The sequence below is a fragment of the Stigmatopora nigra genome, chromosome 1 (assembly GCF_051989575.1).
Source record: "Stigmatopora nigra isolate UIUO_SnigA chromosome 1, RoL_Snig_1.1, whole genome shotgun sequence".
Taxonomy (NCBI): domain Eukaryota; kingdom Metazoa; phylum Chordata; class Actinopteri; order Syngnathiformes; family Syngnathidae; genus Stigmatopora; species Stigmatopora nigra.
The window spans coordinates 25,365,001-25,390,131 of record NC_135508.1 but is presented as its reverse complement, the minus strand read 5'-3'; the positions used below and the strand labels follow the sequence as shown (position 1 = coordinate 25,390,131).

The window sequence follows — 25,131 nt, the reverse complement described above, 5'->3', positions numbered from 1 at the left end:
CCGCTTGTTTGTTGAATTAAGCAATATTATTTACCATACCTGCAATGTGGGTTAGTACTTTGTTGATATATATTTTAACTCTATAAAAATAGGGTGCAGGAAAAAAAATGTCACAATAGTTTTCTACCTGTTTGTTGACAATTTATGGTACGTTCTTGCTTGCTGGGGCAATATGTACAGTTGTGGTCAAAAGTTTACAAACACTTGTGAAGACCATAATGTCATGGCTCTCTTGAGTTTCCAGTTATTTCTACAACTCTGATTTTTTTCTGATAGAGTGATTGGAACGGATACTTTGTCACAAAAAACATTCATAAAGTTTGGTTCTTTTATGGCTTTATTATGGGTAAACAGAAAACGTGATCAAATCTGCTGGGTCAAAAATATACATACATCAGCGTTAATATTTGGTAACCTGTCCTTTGGAACATTTTCACTTCAATTATGCGCTTTTGGTAGCCATCCACAAGCTTCTGGTTGAATCTTTGACCACTCCTCTTGACATAATTGGTGCAGTTCAGTTAAATCTGATGGCTTTCTCATATGGACTTGTTTCTTCAGCAATGTCCACGAGTTCTCGATGGGGTTTAAGACAGGACTTTGGTAAGGCCATTCGAAAACCTTAATTCTAACCTGATTTATCCATTCCATTATGACTTTTGATGTGTGTTTGGGGTCATCGTCCTGTTGGAACACCCAACTGCGCCCAAGATCCTGACGACTTTAGGTTATCTTGAATAATTTGAAGGTAATCCTTGGCAGATCTGCTATTTGGTGATTCTCGGTTGAATTTTCACCCTCCTGACGAATTTTCTCTCAGCAGCAGGTGATAGCTTGCGTCTTCTTCCTGATTGTGGCAGTGACAAAACAGTGCCATGCACTTTATACTTACAAACATGTTTGCACTGATGCTCTTGGGACCGGCAGCTGCTTTGAAATGGCTCCAAGTGACTTTCCTGACTTGTTCAAGTCAATGATTTGCATTTTCAGATTCATGCCGAGCTCCTTTGACTTTCCCATTGTAGTGTTTGTGGGCGTTTGCATCCAATGAGCCCTATTTAAATGGCCTCACTGATAATCACTCACAAAAAGTTAAGAGGACATGCTATGAAGCTCATTTCACTGACTCAAATTTCAAAGTCCCCAAAATTACTCATTTGTGTTGCTGTATGTATATTTTTGACCCAGCAGATTTGATCACTTTTTCCATTAACCCATAATAAAGTCATAAAAGAACCAAACTTCATGAACGTTTTTTTTTTGTGACAAAGTATGTGTTCCAATCGCTCTATCAGAGAAAAATCAGAGTTGTAGAAATAACTGGAAACTCAAGAGAGCCATGACATTATGGTCTTCACAAGTGTATGTAAACTTTTGACCACAACTGTATACTTCTATTTTAGTCTGAATATGTTGATTACTTTCAAGACTTCAAACCACAAGTGAATTTAATAATTAAAATTTTATAAATTAGTTTGGGTGTTCACTTAGAAAGGCATAATAATCATTTTTTTAAGTAGGTGTACAGGTTTACGTTGAGCTCTTTACACCTTTGGTTATGCTGTATTTCGCAAATTGTTTGACGACTAGGGTGAAATTTATGGTACACCGTCTTTAACACGCCAGTGACGGTACAATCAGCCATCAACATGGTCCTATTTTGCCTTTGCACAACCCTGAGGATCAGAAAAAATATTTTTGGAGGAATAAGATGCAAATACTATTGTACATGAAACTAGTGGTCTTTATTTTGATACTTGAATAACTTTTGCTTTTATAGATCTCTATACAGTATATGTGTATATATGTATGCATCTATGTAATTTTTCACTTGTGTCAAAAAAGATTCAAAGGACTATGTCTTATTAAGTTACACATATTGCAGTGAATGACCTGTGATTATACTTTTGAGGCTGAGCAAAAACACAGGAGGGACCTCACATCAATAACACAAAGATTGTACATTATCTTCGGCTTTTGTTTTTGTATGAATATTTTCACAATTGTAAAAATAATAAATTGTGCAGTTTGAGAGTTGGTCCTTTTAAAAAAATTTTCTGTTGCTGAATGTTTTTCTGCTGTTGTTTAAAATAGTTGTGCTACCAAACCCGGCAACTGCACATGTGTTTTTTTGGGGCAAGTGTTCAAGTCATTCCAAGCCTGGAGTATTTCTCATGTTATGATAAAGTTAATATAGGATTTTTTTGTCAAGTCATTGTTGCAGCTATTACAATGGGTAGTTAAATAATGTCACCAATGTAGACTTCAAAATTACAACAACAACAACAAAAAGCCAATACTTTTGGTTCATCTGTATATTTTAGCATATGACATGGTAGTTGTCTGGTATCATTAGTAAAACTATTAAAGTGCTTGTTTCTTTTAAGCATATATACTTGTACTCTTGCAATAAGGTTTTCCTTAACAGACTGACAATGAAACAAAATAGTAGCATCAGTTGCATTGAAATGTGGAAGAACCTGATATCAATTTCTAAATACTTAGGCCGTTTGGCATACGTCTGTCCGCGTGTTTCAAACAGACTTAGTTGCTTTTGTTTTGTTCAACTTTATTTAGACACCATTCAATTCCTGTCTTGCCACACGTCTTGTCTGGTTGATTTCCAGCACATGACCAAATGTCAGGAAACTGATTGGCTACGGACAGGATATTTCTAGCTGACTTGCCCCAACATTTTTCTCACGTTCAATAGAGGTAGGACGCACCACCTCTGAGATGGACTGACACCCACCACATTTAACCTCGACGAGCCTATACTGATGTCGAACTCTGTGGTGAGTTATGATTTAACTGTACTACACTCATAACTTAATTCCTCTTTCAAGCTCTTCAAACATGTACTTGTGTTTTACTGTCATTTAGTTTGATGGTTAAATAGACTTTTTACATTTACATTATATTAATTATAAACCATTTACAGCACTTCCTGATTCTCCACTCTCATTTCATTCACTCAATTTTAGTCCGGATAACAGCTTTAACCCATTTGTATAGATATGCCTTCCATCTACTATAAAATTTATGGCACTGTTGAGCAATCACTCAATACCTTGCTTGATAGTTAAATAGGCAAAGTGTAAATACAATTTTCAGGACAAGATAAAATTAATCAAACCTTACGCATTACACAATTTATGTTCACTGTTAACCATGAATGCAGTGATATAGGGTATAAGGCAATTGTTAGATATTAATCAATTCAGTCATTCATTTTCTGAAACGCTTTATCCTTACTAGGAACACGAGGGGTGCTGGAGCCTGTCCCAGCTGACTTCGGGACAGAGGCGGGGGACACCTTCATGCACACTCATACCTAGGGGCAATTTAGAGTGCAATCAGCCTACCATGTATGTTTTTGGAATGTGCGAGGAAACCGGAGTACGTGGAGAAAACTCACTCAGGCCAGGGGAGAACATGCAAATTCCACACAGGTGGACCCACCTTGATACGAACCCAGGCCCCGAGAACTGAGGCTGACGTTAGTTAGATATTTTGAGAGAAAAATCTAAGCGTACTACTGCCTTTTCACTCTAAATCATGCCACCCCTATATGAATGGCTGAGTCACAAAATGTTCCGTGTGCTTTAGGTTCAACACCCTGTTACCGCATCACAGTGCTCACTCGGTTGAGGCTAAGGCATTTGAGCAAGCAAAGTGACATTCCATTCACTATTAGATCCTGAGTCAGTTGTGGGCGAGCCCTGCTAGTTTACTTCTTGAATTCACAGATGTTGGCTGTTAGAAGCCATTAATTCTGCAGATTGTCTTCTTGGGAGGGAGAGTAACTTTCTTTGGGAGAAAAAAATGAGGAGTGGAATATTGTATGATGTTGTATATCTACATGAGTGATGTCAAGCCAAGTCCACAAAGGGCCCCAGAAAGGTTCCTTCCAACCAGTACAGCCCAGACAGTTTAAGCGATGAATTTTCCGCTGAAACAAGGAGCACCCATTGCCAATGAACTGTTTACACTTGCAGGAGATCAAATTGGTGAAAAAATATCCTCTTCTTTGGTTGCATGGAAAACTTGAAGCCACTTGGCTCTTTATGGAATTGGTTTGATCTACAAGCTACTGGTGCGCTTACCACTCCTTTGCCAGGCCGCCTTTATTCTAGTTTATTAATTCTAATTGAGTTTTTAACTTCTTTATTTTTTTTTACTCAAAATTCTGCCAGACATCAAAATCTTGACTTTTTAAACGTTAATCTTAATAACAAAACACTAGTAATACACAATTATTGAATCCTATTCTTCTCCTAAAGCTGAAATTATATTAGTAACACCTCATGACTGTAGTATTTCTGGAGCAAAGTTCATTATTACTACCACATCTTTTATTTGAAAATAGACAAATTGTGCAACACTAGAAACATGGTTAACATTTTTTTCATGGCACTTTAGATCTTTCCACAATTTGATGAACAGTCCCCAGCCTCTTCCTTCACTACGGAATGTCGACGGTCGACCCTTGGCATGATGGCCTTGCTTTGGCACCTTTGAGCAATAAAGCTAGCACTGGAAGCTATGACAGTGTGATCACCATGAATTCTGTTTGTGTAAGTCAATGTATTCCTCATGTGACTGCTTCTGCATCTAATGTTATGGAATACCAGTTATGCTCATGACATACATGTTGTTTGGCAGCGCAATCTAAATATTTCTTTGTCTGTCATCCATCCTCACCAGGGTCGTGGGGAGGGGGGGTGCTGGAGTCCATCCGGGGGGGTGCTGGAGTCCATCCCAACGGACTCTGGGCCAAAGGCGGGGGGGGCACTCTGAATCCGTGGCTAGCCGATCACAGGGCACAAGGAGACGGACAACCTTACATACTCACACCCATACCTAGTGCAAATTAGTGTTATATCGGCCTACTGTGCATGTTTTTGGAATATGGGAGGAGACCACAGTACCCAGGGGAAACCCATGCAGGCCCGCCGGAAACATGCAAACTCCACACAGTTAGACGTGACCTGGATCCCAGAGCTATGAGGCCGACGTGCTCGTTCCACCAAGCCGCCCATATTTCTTTGTATTAGTTACATTTTTCTTGACAGATTGTTGTTCCTGTCTTGTCTCTCGTATAAATTGATTAAAATGTGCACAACACTAAGGTATGTTTTCCTGCAGAGTGAGGACAGCATGGAGCACTTATCTGCTGAGGAGAGAGCGTGCATCATGTACCTGGAGCAGACCATTGAAGCCCTGGAGGTGCAGGAGGACAGTGGACTATCCAATGATGAACCAGACTCAGCAAAGCTTCTGAATAAGCTTAGTTTGAATTCAATCAACAGTACGTAATAAAATGATTTATGAGCCTAAATTAGATTTTGTTTTTGCCAACACGCGTCATGTGTTTTTGTCTTCCAGATACCTTCGGATCTGACAAGTCTGGAATGGAAAGGCGATCTGAGCCCTTGCTCACATTTCCAGTTGGCTTTCAAGCCAATAAGTCTGTGTATATTACATTAAGAGAGGAAAAGAAAGATGAGGATCATATTTTAAATCAAAATTATAATGCAAACTTTACCGTTGGTCCTGAGGCCGTCACAGATTGTTCTACAGCTCCCTCAAAATTCATGTTAAGACCCCAACTTCCGATTACTAATTCAGTTACTGATCGTAACATCTCAATCAATCCAAAAAAACTGTGTTCAACTACCATTGGCGGATCTTCAAACATAATCCATTCCATTACTCCTGACATGGAGTTAGGTCTGATTCCCCCTCCATCTGACTTTATGGATGATCCAGTACCTGATTTAACGTTTGCAGATATTGGTCTACACCCCTTCGATCCAAAGCCTAACAATGTCGAAGATCCCCTTCACTCTGCTTACGTGAAAGGATTTTACAGGAGAGTGTTGGAGAAGAACCCTTCAGTTAGCCTACTTGCTAACCAAAAACCTCCAGACAAGCTTTCGATCGGTACACGTCAGAGTCTACCTGATTTGGAGCCTGTTCTTCCTGTGATCCTTCAACCTGACACAAGAGGGCCCAGTAGTCCACCCTTTGGTTCTCGGAAGGCAAAAACATATCCGGTCAGCGTACCATACCAAACACAAACATCAGAAGCTAATTCACCGATCGCCAACGGTGAAAGCCAATTGTCGAACAAAGAGATAATCCACAATCAGGCCCTGCAGAAGCTTGGGCTGCTGAAAGATTCTTTTACAGACTTGGAGCCTACCCTGGATCATAATCTTTCACCACAAACTCGAAAGTCATGGAAAGATCTTTCTTTGCTAAGCAATCCGTCACTTCTACGTCCATCCAATCAAAAATCATCATATATGCGAAAAAGTCATGCATCGCTAGGCTCCACCACTATGAGTTCAGATATTCTTCCTGTGCCCTCTTCATTAATTGACCGTGCCAGACATCGCTTATCAGAACATGGGAGATATTCTGGGAACAATGTTGGAGCAAGTTCAATGCATCCTCAGGTGAATTCCCCTCGTTGTACATCTTCGGACCTCGTCAAACAATTAACAAGGGCCACAGCTGCCCAGTTAAGTGCCGTGAAGAATTCCGACCTCCAATTAAGGCAATCAACAGGCCATCACAACAGAATTAGTGTTGAAAAGTGCCTTAGTCATGCTGACAGCAATTGCTTTCGTAAACGATGCACTTCCCACTCAGCCTTGCAGCGCCCAGTGGCCGCTCACATTCTTCCACGATCAAAAGGCGTGAGTGCGCAGATCAGCACTCAGGGTCAAAATGAAATCGATCACCGTGAAGCCCTGAAGAAACGTGGACTGATCACGGACTAAATAAAGCGTCTTAAAATGACCATGAATTTCTGACCCATGAGCTGATCAGCACCCGGACATTGCAATTTGGATCTCTTGACACTACCTTACAACATGCCTCAATATTTCAGTCCCATACTTGTTCTGGCATTTGCTATTTTTATTGTAACAATGCATTATATTACATATATTAGGCTTAAAACTGCCAGGGATTCATAGTTCTATCTCTAAGAAAAAATACATTTAAAGTAATTTATTCTGATAAAGGAAACAGGGTTCTGCCAATGCCTGTTTTCACAAGTATTTGATTATTTACTGGCTTGTGTGACCACCAGAATTTTGTCAAAATGCAATGGCTTGTTGGATTGAAGAAACCAAACTGAGATTGACAGCAGTGTATAAAGTTTTCAAAAAAAGGTCGCGTAAATGTAATTTTTTAAAGCGTGCCTCTATTGTACTTCCCTACTCTAACAGAGGTCAGAGGTAGCTGAAAGGAATACAAATTTCAGTCTCACTTTCTCTGCAACTTTAGCGCAGATTTAGAGTTTAAAAAAGGTGTCCTCATAAAGATGTAAATTTACATGCATTTAGAATTGGGAACATACATTTGTGTGACTACAACTTAATTTTGCCACCCGATGGTGCAGTGGCTCTTCCACCTGACTTTGGTGCAGGCAGTATGGGTTTGATTTCCACATGGTTGCAGTGTGCGTGGTCTGTCGGTCTTTCTGTGTGCCCCACGACTGACTGGCGACCAGTCTAGGGTGTAGTCTGCCTTTCGCCCAAAGATAGTTGGGTTAGGCTCCAGCCACCCCTGCCTCCCTTTCGAGGATGGGCGACATGGAAGATGAATGAATGAATGAATGAATCTTAGTGTTGTGTAAAGTCACAGATTCATCCAGAAACCATTGGCTTGCCTGAAGCGCAGTTATCTACAGTGGTACCTCGACATACGAGTGGCCAGACTGACAGTAATTTGAGATACAAGTAAATTTTGGGCAGATATTTATTTTGAGTAATGAGACAAATTTTGATTTACGAGAACACAGCGGACGCGAGATCCTTCTCATAAGAACATCGTGAGCACTGTCTCTTTCCCCGCAACTCCCTCGTGTAATGTATCTCTGGTCGCAGCTCCCTCGTGTAATGTCTCGGTGAGCACTGGGCAGAGCATTGTATTTTTTGTGTGTTTTTTTTCCCCCCGCTAGTCATTGCGAATGGCGAGGCGACCGTCAATACCAGAGTTATATATATACTACTCGTACTAAGTGGTCGTGCGTTATCCTATTGTGAAAACAGTTGTGTGCATAATTTTCGGAATATTTTGAAGAGAATACAAAAGCTAACGACCATCGATAGGTTGCCTCTGAAACTCATGGTGGAGGCGGGGCAAACAGAGCCAACCCGGCCGGGAGAATAAAAGTATAAAAATGTAAAAAAAAAAAATAGAAGTGTAAAGTTAGATTAAACTTATTTTTGAGTTTGTCTGCATTGTAATTCAAGTTCTTTAAAAGTTGTTTAACATCATGTTTACTGCCATACTTTTTGGAGTAACCAACAGGAATGTTTCGATACGTGGCATAGCCTTCATCCGTGTCACAGCCTTCATCGGTGTCACATAGACTTTGCTCTGAAGATGTCTAAACGTGTCATTCCAAAGCCTCTATGTCTATGACATCTTCGGTTCGTACAGGGTGTTGTGGCAAGGAACAAACTGAATCACCTAACCCATCTGTTCGAGCTCTCTCCATCCTTCAGTCTGGTAATAAACCTATTTCCTTCAAATTGGTCTCGCTATTTCTGTGCCTGCTGCTGAAGATATTGGTCAGCTGTTTTACAGACCCAACAATTCTATTGTGAGGACATTTGTGTGCATAATTGTCGGAATATTTTGAAGAGAATACAAAAGCAAACGACCATTGATAGTTTCCATCTGAAACGCAGGGTGGAGGCGGAGCAAACAGCCAACCCCTCAGGGAGAAGAAAGATAAAAAAAAAAGTAAAACAAATTTAGACTTGAATTTAGTGTAAAGTTAGATTAAATTTATTTTTTAGTGTCTGCATCATAATCCAAGTTCTTTTAAATTTGTTTTATGTTATGTTACGAGCGTTGCCGTGCAAAATAAAATCCCTCCCCTCTCTCTCTACCCTCTGCGAAATCTGTCTAATTCTAGATCTATTACACACATTTTAATATACTATTAAACCATTAGTTATTCGATACTTTGTTAATAGATGGCGAATTAGAACAAATAAAACTTTTTTCCAATCCGATATCCTGTTTTTGGTGTTTTTTCAGCGGGTTGGAACGAATTACTTTGTTGTTAGTTCATTTCAATGGCAAACGTTAGTTTGGGTTATGAGAAAATCGACATACTAGCTCAGTCCCGGAACGGATTAAGCTCGTATCTCGAGGTACCATTGTAATATGAATGCGAGAACTAGTGCAACCTGTTTTTCTCCATATTTTCTGCTTGTGGTGGCACATTAACAAGCCATTTATATGTCAAGTGTTTGTGTTTTTTGAACATGGTTTTCTACCAGTTTGAAAAATGTATTTGCGGGAAACAATTTTACAAGCAAGTCAGATCATTTTGAACTTTTTATCCAGAAACGCTATTGGTGAGGAATTTGATCTGTAAAGTCTTCACAAAAGCATTTTGATCAGTAGAGGGCGGTCCTGGTTAAATTTTGCACCAGTGCCATTGGAATACATAGGAATCGATTGACAGCCATACATTCCTCCTACATTCATATTGTAGCTATGCGATTTCAAAGCAGATATCAAGTAAAGAGTACTTATGCCCTGTTCCTGAATTCTATGTATTCTTATAGTGTGATAGTGTGATAGTATGTGTAACAGAGTATAAATAGTACTTTGTACAAATTGCCTTTACTTTTACTCAACCATGATTTTGTTTTATGTTTTTTTTATGGAGGGAAAAAAGCTAATAAGGTCCTAATGACAAAAAAAAAAGTGTATTTATGATGGCCGAGTAACTTTGTGCGATGGACAAACACGTGGTGTACCATTATGACATCAGGACCTTGGTATTCAAAATGATTACAAGAAATGAAACTTGGCATTCATCGTTGCAAAGAAAATTACATTAAGTTCCCACTCTCATGATATATTATTTGATATACTGTAGCTTTCCAACAAAACCAGATAGGAGAAAAAGTTAATTTGCAGCTCTGCTCTCAACTTGGTTTGGAAACATTTTTCCAATTTACATGATCATCTTTTTATTTATTAACCTGATAATATTTTCCGAACACTAAATTGAGCCGCCTCGTGGCGTTGAGGTTCACTCCGATGTCTGCTTATCTCTCTGTGTGCCCTACGGCTGACTGGCGACCAGTTTATGGTGTAGTCTGCTTTTTGCCCGAAGTCAGCTGGGTTAGGGTCCAGCAACCCCCGCTACCCTTTCTAGGATGAGCGGTATGGCAGATAGAATGAAGGATGACACTCAATTGAAAGGAACTGTATTGTTTTTTGGGCGGCCTGGCGGCTTGAGTGGTTGGCACGTCGGCCTGACAGCTCTGGGGTTAGGGTTACGGGTTTTAGTTTTGAAAGTTAATTTTATTTCTTTTTAAGTCAAATCAGTGAACATTCTTTAGTCCAGTGTTTCCCAACCACAGCCGCGGCACACTGGTGTGCCGTGAGCAATAGTCAGGTGTGCCGCAAGAATTTACAAGGATACATAAATTGTAATATTCCGAAAATCAAAATCAAACTTCTATGACAAATGAACATGACATCATGACATTTAAGTGTATTTTGTTGCTTATTATATATCATGTAACGTGAAACGGAAGTTGTTTGACAGGTTTCAACTTTTGTTGCCGTTGAGCCTTTGTGACCACAAAACTGCTCTTTCCATAATGTAAGAAGATTGAAGTAATATTCCGAGTAAAAACAAAGTATTCAATTGTATTCTAAATGGTTTTCCCCGTTTTTTCGTTACGTCAAACGAAAGTTGTTTGGTTTCAAGGGCATCAACTTTTGGCAAAGTAAAGTCAGTGTGAGCGCAACATTGCTTTTAAGGGGGGTCTTCACTGTGTGGAGTTTGCTTGCTCTCCTAGGGCTTGCGTGAGTGTTCTCCGTGTACTGTGGTTTCCTCCCACAGCTAAAAAAATGTACGGGCAGGCTGATTGACTCCAAATTGCCCCTAGATATGAGTGTCAACAGTTGTCTCCTAATGTCCAGCACTCCATTGTTCTTGACTGCTTCCATGCATTTGTGTCCTACACTACATTCCACGCTTGACATCGCACCCAATGCGTAACACATTTGAGTTGTGACATCTTATGTAGGGAGATTTTTTATGGCAAAAGGAAGTGACAGAACTAGGCCGAGTGCGGAGACCGTCTCGGTGGCGACGACTACGAGGGTTGAGACCCTCATGGTGGAGAGTTTGAGGGCTATCACCCTCCAGGCTTCCCGGTCAAGGCATCCTGTGAAATTTCATCTGTTTTGGGTGAGTTGCTCCACCACTTCGCTGTCACCTCTCCATGAACTCTTCAGGGCAAGACGCATTGCCTTTGTTATAAAGCTTCTTCAGTTACTTTCTTGAATGAATTTGTGTCCAAAATACGTATTCATTCATTTTCCGTACCACGTATCCTCAAATGGGATGTGGGGGAATCGGGAGCAAAGGGAGCTAGACAACCATTTGCACTCATATCTGAGGGCAATTTAGAGTCAACCAGCCTACCATTCTGTTTTTTAGATGTGGGGGGAAACCAGAGTGCACGGAAAAAAAACCTGTGCAAGTCCCAGAAGAACATGCAAACACCCCACAGCGAAATCAAAACCTCTGACAGAACCCTCTATCACAAGGGTGTCAGACTCGGATTGGTTCGCAGGCCGATTTAACATCAACTCAATTTTGTGCGGGGCGGACCATTTTAGATAAAATATTTAGTTTTTTTTAAATGGATTAAATGAAGTGGATTAAAAGCCCTGAATATTCTGTTTTTTACAGATCTGAAACAATGTTTAATTTAACTTTTTTTTATATTTTTAGATTTTATTAAAAAAAATTAACTAAAAACAGAAATATTGATTTCAAAATTACAATTATTGATTTAAAAGGGAGAAATTAGGAAATGTAATATACATCTAAACTCTTCATTTTAATTTGATCCTAAAACAGAAAGTTGGCAGTCATGATTTACTTTCCCGAGCCACACAAAATGATGGGGCGGGCCACATTTGGCCCCCGGGCCGCCACTTTGACACATGTGCTCTATCAGAACTGTTAAGTTTGATGTGCTAATCAATCCATCCAATATATTGTCTCCTATTATTTTAAAATAACTAGCTGTAGTATTTCCTCCCACTTCAAATATACTTGATTCCTATCACTCTGGCATTAAATGAGTTAAACATATTCACGTGGATATGGGCGTCTTAGTGATATCCCACTCCTTCATAGCCAGTGTGCATTTTATGATGTGGCTCATAAGTGAAACATTGCCATGCCTTGCCTATGCACGTTTGTCGAAATAAAAATAACTTAGTTTGGTGCACAGCGTGATTCCCGCGCACAGCCCCCTATTTTTAATGAAGTGTTGCCGTGAAAAGTGCACAGATCCCTCTGTAGGACTCACTGCTCCGACTCTGGCAGCCATAATAAGATTTTCTCAGACTCCTCAAGTGAGTCGCTGGGCTCATTTGGTTGAACATGGGCTCATTTGCCATTATCCAGAGATTTACACAGGAGGACATGGGATATGCCTCCAAGTCCCTGTTGGGATTTATTTCAATTACACGGAATGCTTTGGCTTTCTGCTGCATATTTACATGTTTATCTTCTTACATGAATGCAAACTGGGATTTCATAGGAGATTGCTCTGTTTGGCTGAATATCTCGTTTAACTGTTTCATGGAAAATCGCAATTCAATGTTTCTTGTCTTGGATGTTCTTGCTGGCAATATTTTTAGTTCAATTTTGCTCTAGGTAACACAAATGGGACAGCTGATAATGAGAAACTCATCTCATCTCATTCTCTTTGTTTCACGTGTCATTTAGACAAAATCCTGCCTGGCTGTGATTTGCTGGTTTTGCAAAGCATTAAAAGAGAAATGTGATGGTAAAACACACAGTGAAGAGCAGATAATATGGTATTTGTCAAGGTTCTGTAACCAGATGACACAGAACATAATGGGTTTTAGTGATTTCTGCAGCTTTCATCACTGTTTCTGTCAACAATTACTGATTGTTTGCCATATCACCTGAGGAATTAATTCACCATGATCTTGATTTTAAACAGCTGGAACAGTTTATGCATAATAAACCAAATACAGGGGGACTTTTTTGGAATTAAATAATTCCCCATGGGCATTTTGTATAATTTACAGGTTGAGTTAAGGAGGTTTCAGGTTTTTTTTAATGGCTCTGGCTTTTACAGAAGTATTACCTTATATTGACAACATCTTATAGTTTCTGTAAGGGTTAGGTCAGGGGGGTTAGCGGACGTACTAACCTCAGAAACTACATGGTCATTAAATAAACCGACTTGTGTTACCCTTGGAAAACTAGGAATGTGCCTGTTTAAAAATAATATCAGACTATCCGCAACAACTAGCCATTAGTACTCGTTTAAATTTTGACATGTGCAGGTTATTAGTGGTTTGTGCACAATTTATTGGTGACATCGTTTTCTGCATTCCAGCTAACCCACTCACTAATGTTCAGCACATTCATTCATTCATTTTCATTCATTTCCTGTACCACTTATTCTCACAAGAGTTGCGGGGGTGCTGGAGCCTATCCCAGCTGACTTCGGCCCAGAGGTGGGGGACACCCTGAATCGCTGGCCAGCCCATGCAACCTGTTGAGAACATGCATACTGTACAACGGAGGACCGGCCTAAGTTCAAACCCAGGACCCCAGAACTGAGAGGCTGACACTCGAAGCACACACCCGCCATGTTCAACACAGTTATGGTTAAATCCTCCTGCTGGAGTGTCGGCATAATTATAATTGAGACCTGATGGTCACACGTGGAGATTATATCTTCGTTCATTTTGCCAATTTTCTTCCCAAAATGTTTAATATTGTAGCCTACGTAATGCAAAACTTGATTTCTAAATTTGATGCCTGGTCTTTTTTGTAGAATTACTATTACAAAAAAATAGTCAATTGCCATGAGGGATAATAATATTAATTTAATGAAGTATCGAATTTATTAGAAAAATGGTTGCAGGTTGAGCTCATTGATTGAAATATTTCAATCCATGTGTAAAATTTATAGATAAAACACACATTTTGACTTTGTGATATGATGCACATTCTTAGTCAGGCATTCTGTTCTAACCTACATAATATCTCCAAGTGTTGTTGACAGTTTCTGTGCATTTCCAAATCATGGAATGAGCGAGCATGATTACACATGCAGCACCAGAAATAAACTTTTCAATTCAATAAAACATTGAGCTGGGAAAGACCTTGCAAATGAGGGGAAGGAACGACAAGTGTGCAAACGGCTCTCCTTCCCTTTTCTTGCCAAATCCGTTGAATAGCTCCATCTCTCACCCTCTCTCTCTTTTTCTCTCCCCCTCTCTTTCACACTCTCTCTCCTTTTCTCTATACTGTCCCTCGTCCTTCCTCTCTCTCGCTCTCACTTTTTCTACCCTTCTCTCTCTGTCTCTCTTTTTTCTGGCCCTCTCTGTTTCAACCTCTCTCTCACTCTCTCCATCTGTCTTTTTCCTCACCCCCTCTCTCTTTCTCACACTCTCCTTTTCTCTCTCCAATCTACCCTCCTTCATCTGTCTCCTGATCGCTCTCACTGTCCCCCCCCCTCTCTCTCTCTCTCTCTCTCTCTCTTTCTCTCTCTCTCTCTCTCTTTATCTCTTTCTCCCCTTCTCCCCCCTCCCTCCTTCTCTCTTGCTTCTCCACTCTTTACTTCTCGCTCCCTCTCCTCTCAATTTCCTTCTCTCTTGCTATCTCACGGATCCCCTCCCTCCTCTCTCCCCGTCTCTCTTTTTCTCTCCCTTTCTCTTTTCCTCTCCTTTCTTTCTCGCACACTCACTATCTCGCGCTCTCTCTTCTCTCTCTCCCACTCTTTACTTCTCGCTCTCCCTCTCCTCTCTCTTTCCTTCTCTCTCTTTCCTTCTCTCTCTCTCTCCCCCCTCTCTTTATCTCTTTCTCCCCATCTCCCCTCCTTCTCTCTTGCTTCCCCCACTCTTTACTTCTCGCTCCCCCTCTCTCCCTCTCCTCTCTCTTTCCTTCTCTCTTGCTATCTCACGGCTCCCCTCCCTCCTCTCTCCCCGTCTCTCTTTTTCTCTCCCTTTCTCTTTTCCTCTCTCTCTTTCTTTCTCGCACACTCACTATCTCGCGCTCTCTCTTCTCTCTCTCCCACTCTTTACTTCTCGCTCTCCCTCTCCTCTCTCTTTCCTTCTCTCTCTTTCTCTCCCTTTCTCTTCCCCTCTCTCTTTCTTTCTCTATCTCTCTTTCTCTGCCTCTCTCACTCTGTCTCGCCCTCCTCCTCTCTTTCTTGAAATGACATCGGTCTGCCTCGAAACATGATAACAGATAAGCCTTTCTGCGCTCCGCGTTGTTGGGCTGTCTGCAATGACGACAACTTGAAACTAAAATAAACAGGCGTAAATTCTCTTGGTTTTGTATTTATATATACGAATATATATATATATATATATATATATATATATATATATATATTATTTGATCTTTAAAAATAATTTTCTCAATAAAACGGGGTCGCATTGGCTTCACGTCCACGCGCGCCTACGAGGACTACTAACAAGAAGGAAATTTCGCTTCCTAGATTTTGACTAAAGTGTTCAATTGCCGGCAAAGGGACCATGTACGTCCATGGTTTGATAGGAGCTAGCCTGGGATTTTTTGGCTTCTGCTTAGTCGCCTTTGTCCAACGGTCCGCTTCAGGAAGTAAAACAAGCCAAGGTAAGTTTTCACCTCCTCCATTTACAATCTAAGTGCTGCAGATGAGAGCTATTTTTTTGTCGTTGCTCGTGTTGCCAATTTGCACAATATCCTTTGAAAACAGGATGTAATGTATTGATAATGATGGCGTTATAATGCTCCCAAAAGCACGAAAAGGTATCCAAAGTGGTGTGGGTGTGTTTCATGTAAAGGTCTAAGTACCACTTGTTAGGAACCGATTCCCTTGTTTTGCAGTGATCTGATAGCGTCGGGGTGCACTCAATTAACTTTTGTGTAATTCCAGAGCTTGACTTTGATCTTGAGTAGTGTGAACAGTTATGTTTCATGAGCCATCCTGCAGGTACTTGCAGACCGACTAGCGGGAGGCATTTGTCACAGTCCAGATAAGTATTTGACACCTGGACGTAACGCACACACGCAGAAGCCTGTGAGTGTCAGACACTGCAGCTACAGTACCTGCCTTCTGCTCTCTTGTCTTGTGAGAAATGCTCCAGGGTACACAAGGCATCCTGCCCGGCCCAACTAGGCTCGACACTTTGCAAGAACAAGCGAGGCACAGTATTCCACAATGAGTCCTCATCACTTAATGTTCCCACAATACAAAATTCCGAGCTTTCTCTGCTAGAAGTATTTGCAAGCGAAGAAAGGCATTTTAGTTTGTGTGCGAGTGTTGATTGCGGGTTGGTGATTTTTCACACACACAGACACACTCTCACACAAAAAGAAATCTCTTGCGCTGTCGACAAGGGAAAAAGCGGGGGGGGGGGGGGGGGGGTCCTCTTTTGCACCCTGGGTGGTCTGCCCCCCATCCCCCCCCCCCTTGTGGGAAAACTCAATATTTACATTTTGCAATTAGAACTTCTTTTTCTCACTTTATTTTCCAAAACATCAATTACACGCTTCCTGCAGAGTAGAAAATGGCTCTAAGAGAGTTTATTTGAAAAGGCATGCACCTGTTTGTTGATCACCAGAGTTGATACTCAGTAGGAGAGGTGTCCACTTCTACTTTGCTCCCGGTTCGACAGCATTTGCAAGATAACAATTAACTCACAATATGCCGATATATATATTTTTTTGTTTTTTTTAAGCTAGGTCATTATAATTCACAGCTATATAATAGTAAAACAAGCTTTTTCAAAATAAAATAAAAATGATGTCTACTTTTGGTGGACAATCTGTCAATGACTTCTCTTCTACCTATACAATGAGAATATTTCAGTACAGTTTATTTCCACAGCAACACTAATGCAATGCTTGTTAATGAGTTGGCTGTTTGAGGTTTTTCTCTACCAAATGTTTTGGTTGTGTGGCGATTTATCACACCCCTGACTTTCAGGGTAAAGGCATATCTAGTGGCTGTTCCACATCAATGTTAAGATAGGTATCGGCACTACAATGTAATAGATGGAATTTAGAAGAAAATGTAATTCAATACATCATTAATATAATTCAATGTTTAACAATGGGCAGCCCGGTGCCTTACGGCAGTTCCTTTAGTCGTTAGCACATCAGCCTCACAGGTCAGGTCATGGGTTCAAATCCAGGTGGGTCCACCTGTGCGCAGTTTGCATGTTCTTTCTGGGCATGCTTGGGTTTTCTCCGGGAACTCCGGTTTCCTCCCAGATTCCAAACACATGCATGGTAGGCTGACTCGACACTCTAAAGTGCCCCCTATGTATGAGTGTGAGTGTGAATGGTTGTCCGTCTCCTTGTGCCCTGCGATTGGTTGACCACCGATTCAGTGTGTCCCCTGTCTCTGGCCAGCTGGGATAGGCTCCAGCCCCCAATTAGTTTAAATAATTTAAACATGACATTCCTATCAATAAGATCGATTTAAAAGTTTTACCATTCAATCTTTGATCTCAATCCTAAAAAGCCCCCTTACCTCGGATATCGGATCATATCGCCAACCACTGACAAGATTAAAACAGTTATTTAAAAGTGCACAATTTTTTTCATCTTATTATCAGAAGACAAAATGCGTCTGTCAACAATAGTGTCTTTCACCGACGTCATGCTGATCATGGCACTCAGACAGACAAGTCATTACTCAGAGGGTGGCAAGATAAATAGTGGAATATAATAGGGAAGAGGAAAGAGACGACGAATGGTACAGAAATCGGAGACATTAAGTGTCCCGAGACAGAGGCCTCGGATGAGCAGCCGTATGGCAGTAAAAAGGAGCGAAGCTCAAGGAGAGCCACGGACATCATGGCAAATGACTTTCTTTCCACCACAGTCAGGAGCTCTTTGCTAATGCGGTAGCACCAAGGCAACGGTTGGTGTGGGTCTGACATGTTGCACTGCTTGGCTGTGTTGGTGTAACCTCTGCTCCAGGGCCTGGGGGTCTAAAGACACAGGGCTGCCGCAGTAGAGAGGAAGGCCACATCTAGGTCCGGTCACACGGTGGGAACCAAGCAGCCTTGGCTATATGAGAGCCAAGTGATGGGGCCGCTTACCTAGAGATGCTCTCTACCTCTCTCCACTCTGGAGAGGCTAGATTGAAAAGAGCCCCAACCCACCCCCGACATTCACTTACCCCTTTCCTTTTGCTCCAAACTGTTGCTTTGTTTGCTTTGTCTTTGCTTCCTTTCCTTTGCATTTAATGAAGTTGCAACGCTTTTCTTACTTAGCTGTAGGGAAAGCCAATGTTACAGACTCACTCACAAACCACACTTTTGTAGATTTACAACGTTTCCAATTCAGTGTCTAATGATCACAGCTGTCAAACTGAGTTTGGTTAAGTGAGAAAAGAGATTTGTTGCATATGGAAATGACGTAAACCACTGAAGACCTGCCTTTAACAAGCAAAACAGGTCAGTCTGTGGTGGTAGTGTTGAGAGAAATTCTGAATTGTTCCAATACTGATGTTTACTAGGGATGTTCTCGATATATATGTTTGTATGTAGGTATGTATGTACGTATGTACATATATATGTACGTATGTACATATATATATATATATATATATATATATATATATATATATATATATATATATATATATATATATATATATATATATATATATATATATATATATATATATATATATATATATATATATATATATATATATATATATATATATATATATATATATATATATATATATATATATATATATATATATATATATATATATATATTTATGCATATGCATATGTAGGGGAGTGTCTGTACTTCACTCATATTTTTCAATTATTTCGCGCTAATATTGATTGTCAACTTTCGTCTTTTCTTTGCACAACTCTTGATTCCACCTCTTTGCTTTGGATCCATTGTTGTTCACTTTGTATTATGCATTGACTTACGAGGAAAAAAAATGGAAAATGCAATACTCCGCCCAGTGCTCATAGAGATGCGGCAAAAAAGTGTGCTACAATGATGAACAGCCTCTCATGTCTTGGCCACCTGGCTTTCTCGTATCTCGGATTTCTTCTCGTATTTAGAGCAATGTTGCCTCTAAGCTGCACGCGTGTGCAATTGCGCACTACTCTCGTCTTCTCCGCGCAGCAGCAATCATACGGAGCACAAAAAATTAAGGGTAAACTTTTTTCCCCCTTTCCCCAAGCGGCAGCCAGTGGCAGTAGCTCTGTCCACTCTCATGTTTTTCGTGTTTTACAGCCTTTCTATCTTCTTTTCAATGCAAATAGAAGAACAAGTGGTGAAATCAGGTGAGAACTGTCGAAATCTGCTGTGTGTGTTGTTGTGTGCGTGCGTGCATGCGTGTGTCTAGTACAGGGTTGGGCAAACTTTTCGGCTCGGGGGCCACGTTGACTTTAAAAATTTGACAGACGGGCCGGGTCAGCACAAGATACAATACAAAACTCCATCTGTTCACAGTACATATGAAACATAAACAGAAAAAAAGGAGTAAAGTATTAACATACTCATCACTCATTATTAAAATAAAAAGTATAAAGTACAAAATAAAGTAAAAAGGAATGTATTAAGAAATATTATGTAATTTAAAAAAAGATAGAAGGGCTGTAAAACACGAAAAATAAATAAGAGTGGACAGAGCTATTGCCACTGGCTTCCGCGTGACGGCGCCATCTTGGGGGAAAAATATATTTATATATATATTTGGAAAACGTCGGCGGGCCGGATTAAAAAGCCTAACTTGCTATGTGGCCCACGGGCCGTAGTTTGCCCGTGTTTGGTCTGGTATGTTTGATCGTTTGTCTTCAACCTACACAATGGACTATAAATGGAAATTAGCCCTCGGGTCCATATACATGTATATGTTCATTAACATGAATATAAAAATTAATATGTGCTATCCCTCATTAAATTTATGCATATAAATGGAAACTTTACTATCTCAAGTGACACATTCAGCAGAAAAGTCATTTCAACCAGAATGAAGTGAGAAGGACAGATGTGTAAAATAAGGTCAAATTTACGTCAGATTTGTGCATAGTCTAATGGCATACATGAAGTTGTTTTTTTCATAGATATTTTTTCATCCATTTTCTAAACCGCTTTATCCACTGTATCACTTGCGCGGGGTGCTGGAGCCTATCCCTGCTGTCAAGGGCGGGGGACACCCTGTATTGGTGGCCAGCCGATCGCAGGGCAGAGGATGACAGCCATGCACACTCAGACCCATACCTAGGAGCAATTTTCGAGTGTCCAATTAGCCGACAATTAATTTTTTTGGTATGTGGGAAGAAAACGGAGTACTCGGAGAAAACTCACGCGGGCCCAAGGAGAATATGCAAATTCAACACAGGTGGACCGACCTGGATTTGAACCCAGGACCACAGAACTGTGAGGCAGACGCGCGAACCACTCATCCGCCGGGCCACCCTTTCATAGATATTAATCATTGCATTTTATTATTACCAAATCATTTATGTGTAGTAGACATGCACCTGCTTATGGCAGGTCTGATACAGGTACACGTGTGCCCATAGCGAGCAATGATGATGTTGCTCACACTTGTACTCAGTGTGCTCACGGAGGTTGTCTTCCTGCCCTGACAAACAAAAAGATAGAGAGAACATTGATCCAGAGATAATCATTTGCTCAAAATTGTACCCGTATCTCGAAATGCTCGTATGTCGAGGTACCACTGTATTTATTTTTCGCTCTGGGATGGGTGACAGGCCTTGTGAAACCCCGTAAACCGCCTCATCGCCCATTTTGCAGTTGGCTCGAAAAGTTTTTTGCATCGAGACATGCTGACATGGCTCTGATTACGTCCAAATTGGCCAGAAGGGACGTCAGGCTGGTAAAGTTTTTTTGGGCACTTCCCCTAAAATGGTTGCTTGCCTGTGGCAATCTTTAGCTTGCGTAGTTTGCTCTAGTCCACTAAAATGTTTTCCCTTCTCAATCATTCATTAATTAATTATCCATACCGACCATTTTCAAAAGGGTTGCGCGGGTTGCTGGAGCCTAATCCAACTGTGTTCAGGCGAAAGGCAGACTACACCCTAGAATGATCACCAGTCAGTCAAAGGGCACACAGAGAGATAAACAACCATTCACATTCCCACCGTGTGGGAATCAAACCCAGACTGCCCCAAAGGCAGGTGGAATAACCACTGCACAATCAGGTGGCCTCTGTTCAGTAATGTTAACAAATAAATGTGCATAAAATTGTTTTGAATGCATTTGTGTTTTCAGCGCACACTGCCGTTGTAATGTTCGCGCCGCGTTGTCGTGGCGCAATTGGGGATGGATTTTGACCCAGTCGTGGGTAAAGAGGATGAGGAGAGGCAATTGGCTTCAAAGCGACAACTTAAATAACTTAGAAGGGATCTTACAAAACAACGAGGACTTGTGAAACGGAAAACCAAACAATAAAAATACAAACTCAGGAGGTTAATCACAGATTGATTGCTGCTGTTTTCCCTTCACGACAAGCCGGAGGGACAAACGGGCCGCTCCTGACACCAGTCCCTAGCTTTTGCGTTTAACTCAACACTTGGACGTCTCTTATAATTCCAGAATTGCTTGTTGTGAAATTTCTTTTTGAAGACACAATCTAACAACCCAGAAACTGAATGTCACAATAATGAAGACAATATAGGCTTTTGACACAACCATCAACAAAGAATGATACCAATCTGATACCTACCTCTCTGACTTTCTAATTTAAATGTCATCATTTTCTACAAAACAACAACAAAACCTTTATATTTCTCTTAAAATTATCACTATTTATCATTATTTTTTGTTGCTTTGTACGTGGTCATAAAAAAATCTTTTTTTCAACTTTTTCACCAATCTTCTAAAAATGTTGCATAGTAGTGTTGCTTTGTGACCATTCAATTATAATAATAATAATACATCTTAAGACCACTTTTCACCAGATTTTTATCTTCAAAAATGATATGCACACGACCGATTTCCAATTCAAATCAAATCAAAAACCTTTATTGTCATCAACACAGCTGCATATAATGGAATTGGTGGTGCTACTCCACAAAGTGTGTTTTCCCGATAAACCCAATAAATTACGTGAACAGATCGGGGACATCCCTAATAGTTAAACCTCTGGATTATTTCCTTCCGTGTAACCCTTCACTCAGTCACTGCCATTTAAAAGCAATTGACCTTCCATTTATTTTGGCTGGTAAAGCTGGCATTGAGCCATCAAGTTGCATTGCCGTTGACAGCGACAGATATCCAAGCCATTTTGACTTTCAAAATGTATTGGATTTCTATCGCCATCATTGGTAGCCATCAAATTAATACTTAAGAATGACAATAATACATTCATTTAAAAAATCTGATCTGCTTTTGGTGACTCACTGTGTGAAGTGTGATAACCATATTTCCTCTGCAGTAATAAATTCTGGTCTGAATTGATATATTGATTTAAATGAAATGAAAATTAAAAAAAAAATGAAAATCAGACATAGGCATTGTCGTCAGCATTGACTTGACAAAAAGCCTAGTAGTCATCATACCCTCAGCAGCGTATGACGAAATTGTATAGTGCTTCTCCACAAGTTCGTCTTCCCAGTCCAGACACATTTATGACATTTATTTATGACATATTCATACTTGTTAGCTCTCCGCCTTGAGCGCCATTTTCCGGCGACTACAAGTTGCCTCACCGATGCCAACAAGAATAAGATGGATCACTTACCTCTCAGTCTTTATACTTACCCTCCCTCAGTCATCCTGTGGAAGGTAGATCTGCACCAAACGACCTTCCTGTTACTTCAATTCGACTTGACTTAATTTCATAGTAGGGATATGTGTAGTCGTCACGTCACGTGTTGCTGCAGGTTCAGAGACCTGATGGCTGTTGGGAAGAAGCTGTCCTTGAGCCTGTTTGTCCGTGCTTTGTAGGACCTGTAGCGTCTGCCAGATGGAAGCAACTGGAACAGGCCGTATCCAGGGTGGTATGGGTCTCCAACAATGGACCCGGCTCTTCTGAGGTATCGGGGGTTGGCAATGTCTTCTAGCGATGGCAGAGGGCAGCCGACGATCTTCTGGGCAGTGTTTATCACCCTCTGTATGGCTCTTTTAGTCTGAAATAATAAATATAAATAATAAATAAAGTCAAAATCAATTAATTGCAAAACATTGATTAAGGGTTGCGTCGCAAAGCCGCGTAACTTGAAGCCGCAAATTGAAGCAGAATTAAGCAGATGGAATATGACCTAATAGGCTAATAAATTGACTCCAAAACCACAAAGTTTGGAGATGCCTCACTATCTAGGGCGGCCACAGCAAACTACGGCCCGCGGGCCACATACGGCCCGCCGACATTGTCCAAATAGTGTTTTTTTTTGTTCTTTTTCCCAGTTGGCGGCGTCACACGGAAGCCAGTGGCAGTAGCTTTGTCCACTCTTTTTTGTTTTTTGTGTTTTACAGCCCTGCTATCTTTTTTTTTATTCCATTTTAATTTTTCTTTATATATAATATATTCCTTTCTTTACTTTGTACTTTATACTTTTTACTTTAGTGATAAGTACGTTAATACTTTAGTCCTTTTTTCTGTTTATGTTTCATATGTACTGTTAGCAGATGCAGTTTTTTATATGTATCCTATCTTGTGCTGACCCAGCCCATCTGTCAAATTTTTAAAGTCAATGTGGCACCCGGGCCGAAAAGTTTGCCCCAGTTTGCTTTGTGAGCAACTACTAAACATGTTCACTGCTTTCAAAAGCCAACAGGAGCCAGTGTAAGGACGAAAGTAACTGGCGTCAGTAAGGGAGGGAACGCAGAAAGTATTCATACTAGCTTGTTTGTTTGTTGAGCTTTAATGTTAACAAGATGTTCCAAATGAGGCCTGGGATGCATCTGTCCACTCTGGCATTGTAATTGGGTAGACAAAAGTAACTCTCTGCTTCCATATTTTTCCTCTGGCTCTGTCAGTGGCCTTTGTCCTACATGCAGATGCAGTGCCGTGCTAACAGCATCCACATCAATGTGGGGGGAGTGCATAGGTGGTATTGACGGCTCTCTGTACCCTCCAGTCGGAAACTCACCTCCTAACCTCCAAGCCCGTGAGCGCTGACTGAGGAGTCACTGTGCTGCTCCTCAGCCAGCTGCAGCAGATCATTAATCCTCTAGCCCCCTGGCCTCCTCCCACCACAGAGCCAACGTTTGTTTTTTCTGTTGCTCACTGATGGGACATGTTGGCGATCTCTTAGAAATATGAGCGGGGCTGTCATTTTTGTAGGCACTCTTCGTCCTTTCTCTCTTGTGACCTATGAGCTGAATGAAGGAGCCGCATCCTTCTTTAAGTGCAGAGGCACAGGCGGTCAAAAAGGTACGTCAGCAGGTTTGTCTGCAGTGGTCAGTGATGTTTCAGGGGTTTGGGGTCACAGTGAGCCTTGTTTACAGACTGCGTGTGTTTACATTCCTGGCAGCAAGGGCCAGCTCTACTGAAATGCTTTTATTCTGCTAACGAATGGAAAATCTAAGCCAATATATCAAAGGAGAACACATATATAAATATATATATATATATATATATATATATATATATATATATATATATATATATATATATATATATATATATATATATATATATATATATATATATATATATATATATATATCTCTGTCTATCTCTGTCTATCTCTGTCTATCTCTGTCTATCTCTGTCTATCTCTGTCTATCTCTGTCTATCTCTGTCTATCTCTGTCTATCTCTGTCTATCTCTGTCTATCTCTGTCTATCTCTGTCTATCTCTGTCTATCTCTGTCTATCTCTGTCTATCTCTGTCTATCTCTGTCTATCTCTGTCTATCTCTGTCTATCTCTGTCTATCTCTGTCTATCTCTGTCTATCTCTGTCTATCTCTGTCTATCTCTGTCTATCTCTCTCTATCTCTCTCTATCTCTCTCTATCTCTGTCTATCTCTGTCTATCTCTGTCTATCTCTGTCTATCTCTGTCTATCTCTGTCTATCTCTGTCTATCTCTGTCTATCTCTGTCTATCTCTGTCTATCTC

At 40.6% G+C, this 25,131-nt stretch overlaps 2 protein-coding genes across 6 annotated transcripts in view; both read left to right on the top strand.

Moving 5' to 3' along the window:
* Nucleotides 1–1,302: 1,302 nt before the first annotated feature.
* Nucleotides 1,303–10,707, top strand: LOC144200930 (uncharacterized). The gene is made up of 4 exons (XM_077723323.1): nt 1,303–2,795; nt 4,423–4,577; nt 5,149–5,311; nt 5,389–10,707. Exons 2-4 carry the CDS (start codon nt 4,473–4,475, stop codon nt 6,789–6,791), a joined length of 1,671 nt encoding a protein of 556 aa, XP_077579449.1. The 5' UTR covers nt 1,303–2,795; nt 4,423–4,472; the 3' UTR covers nt 6,792–10,707.
* Nucleotides 10,708–14,791: 4,084 nt separating this feature from the next.
* Nucleotides 14,792–25,131, top strand: part of scube3 (signal peptide, CUB domain, EGF-like 3) — a 123,732-nt gene continuing 113,392 nt past the window's right edge. For 2 of the 5 annotated variants that reach the window (XM_077713638.1, XM_077713656.1), the window contains exon 1: nt 14,792–15,703. In XM_077713638.1, the coding sequence (XP_077569764.1) occupies nt 15,604–15,703 (100 nt within the window). In that variant the 5' untranslated portion in view covers nt 14,792–15,603. Of the gene's footprint in view, nt 15,704–24,301; nt 24,444–25,131 lie in introns of those variants that run through there. The other 3 variants (XM_077713631.1, XM_077713623.1, XM_077713646.1) reach the window with 3 other exon arrangements.

What these genes read in the sequence shown, in the direction of transcription:
- LOC144200930 (XM_077723323.1), top strand. Translation starts at nt 4,473, where the DNA reads ATGTCGACGGTCGACCCTTGGCATGATGGCCTTGCTTTGGCACCTTTG. An exon ending in TCACCATGAATTCTGTTTGT is followed by an intron (nt 4,578 to 5,148) that starts GTAAGTCAATGT and finishes GTTTTCCTGCAG; the next exon opens with AGTGAGGACAGCATGGAGCA. An exon ending in TAGTTTGAATTCAATCAACA is followed by an intron (nt 5,312 to 5,388) that starts GTACGTAATAAA and finishes TTTGTCTTCCAG; the next exon opens with ATACCTTCGGATCTGACAAG.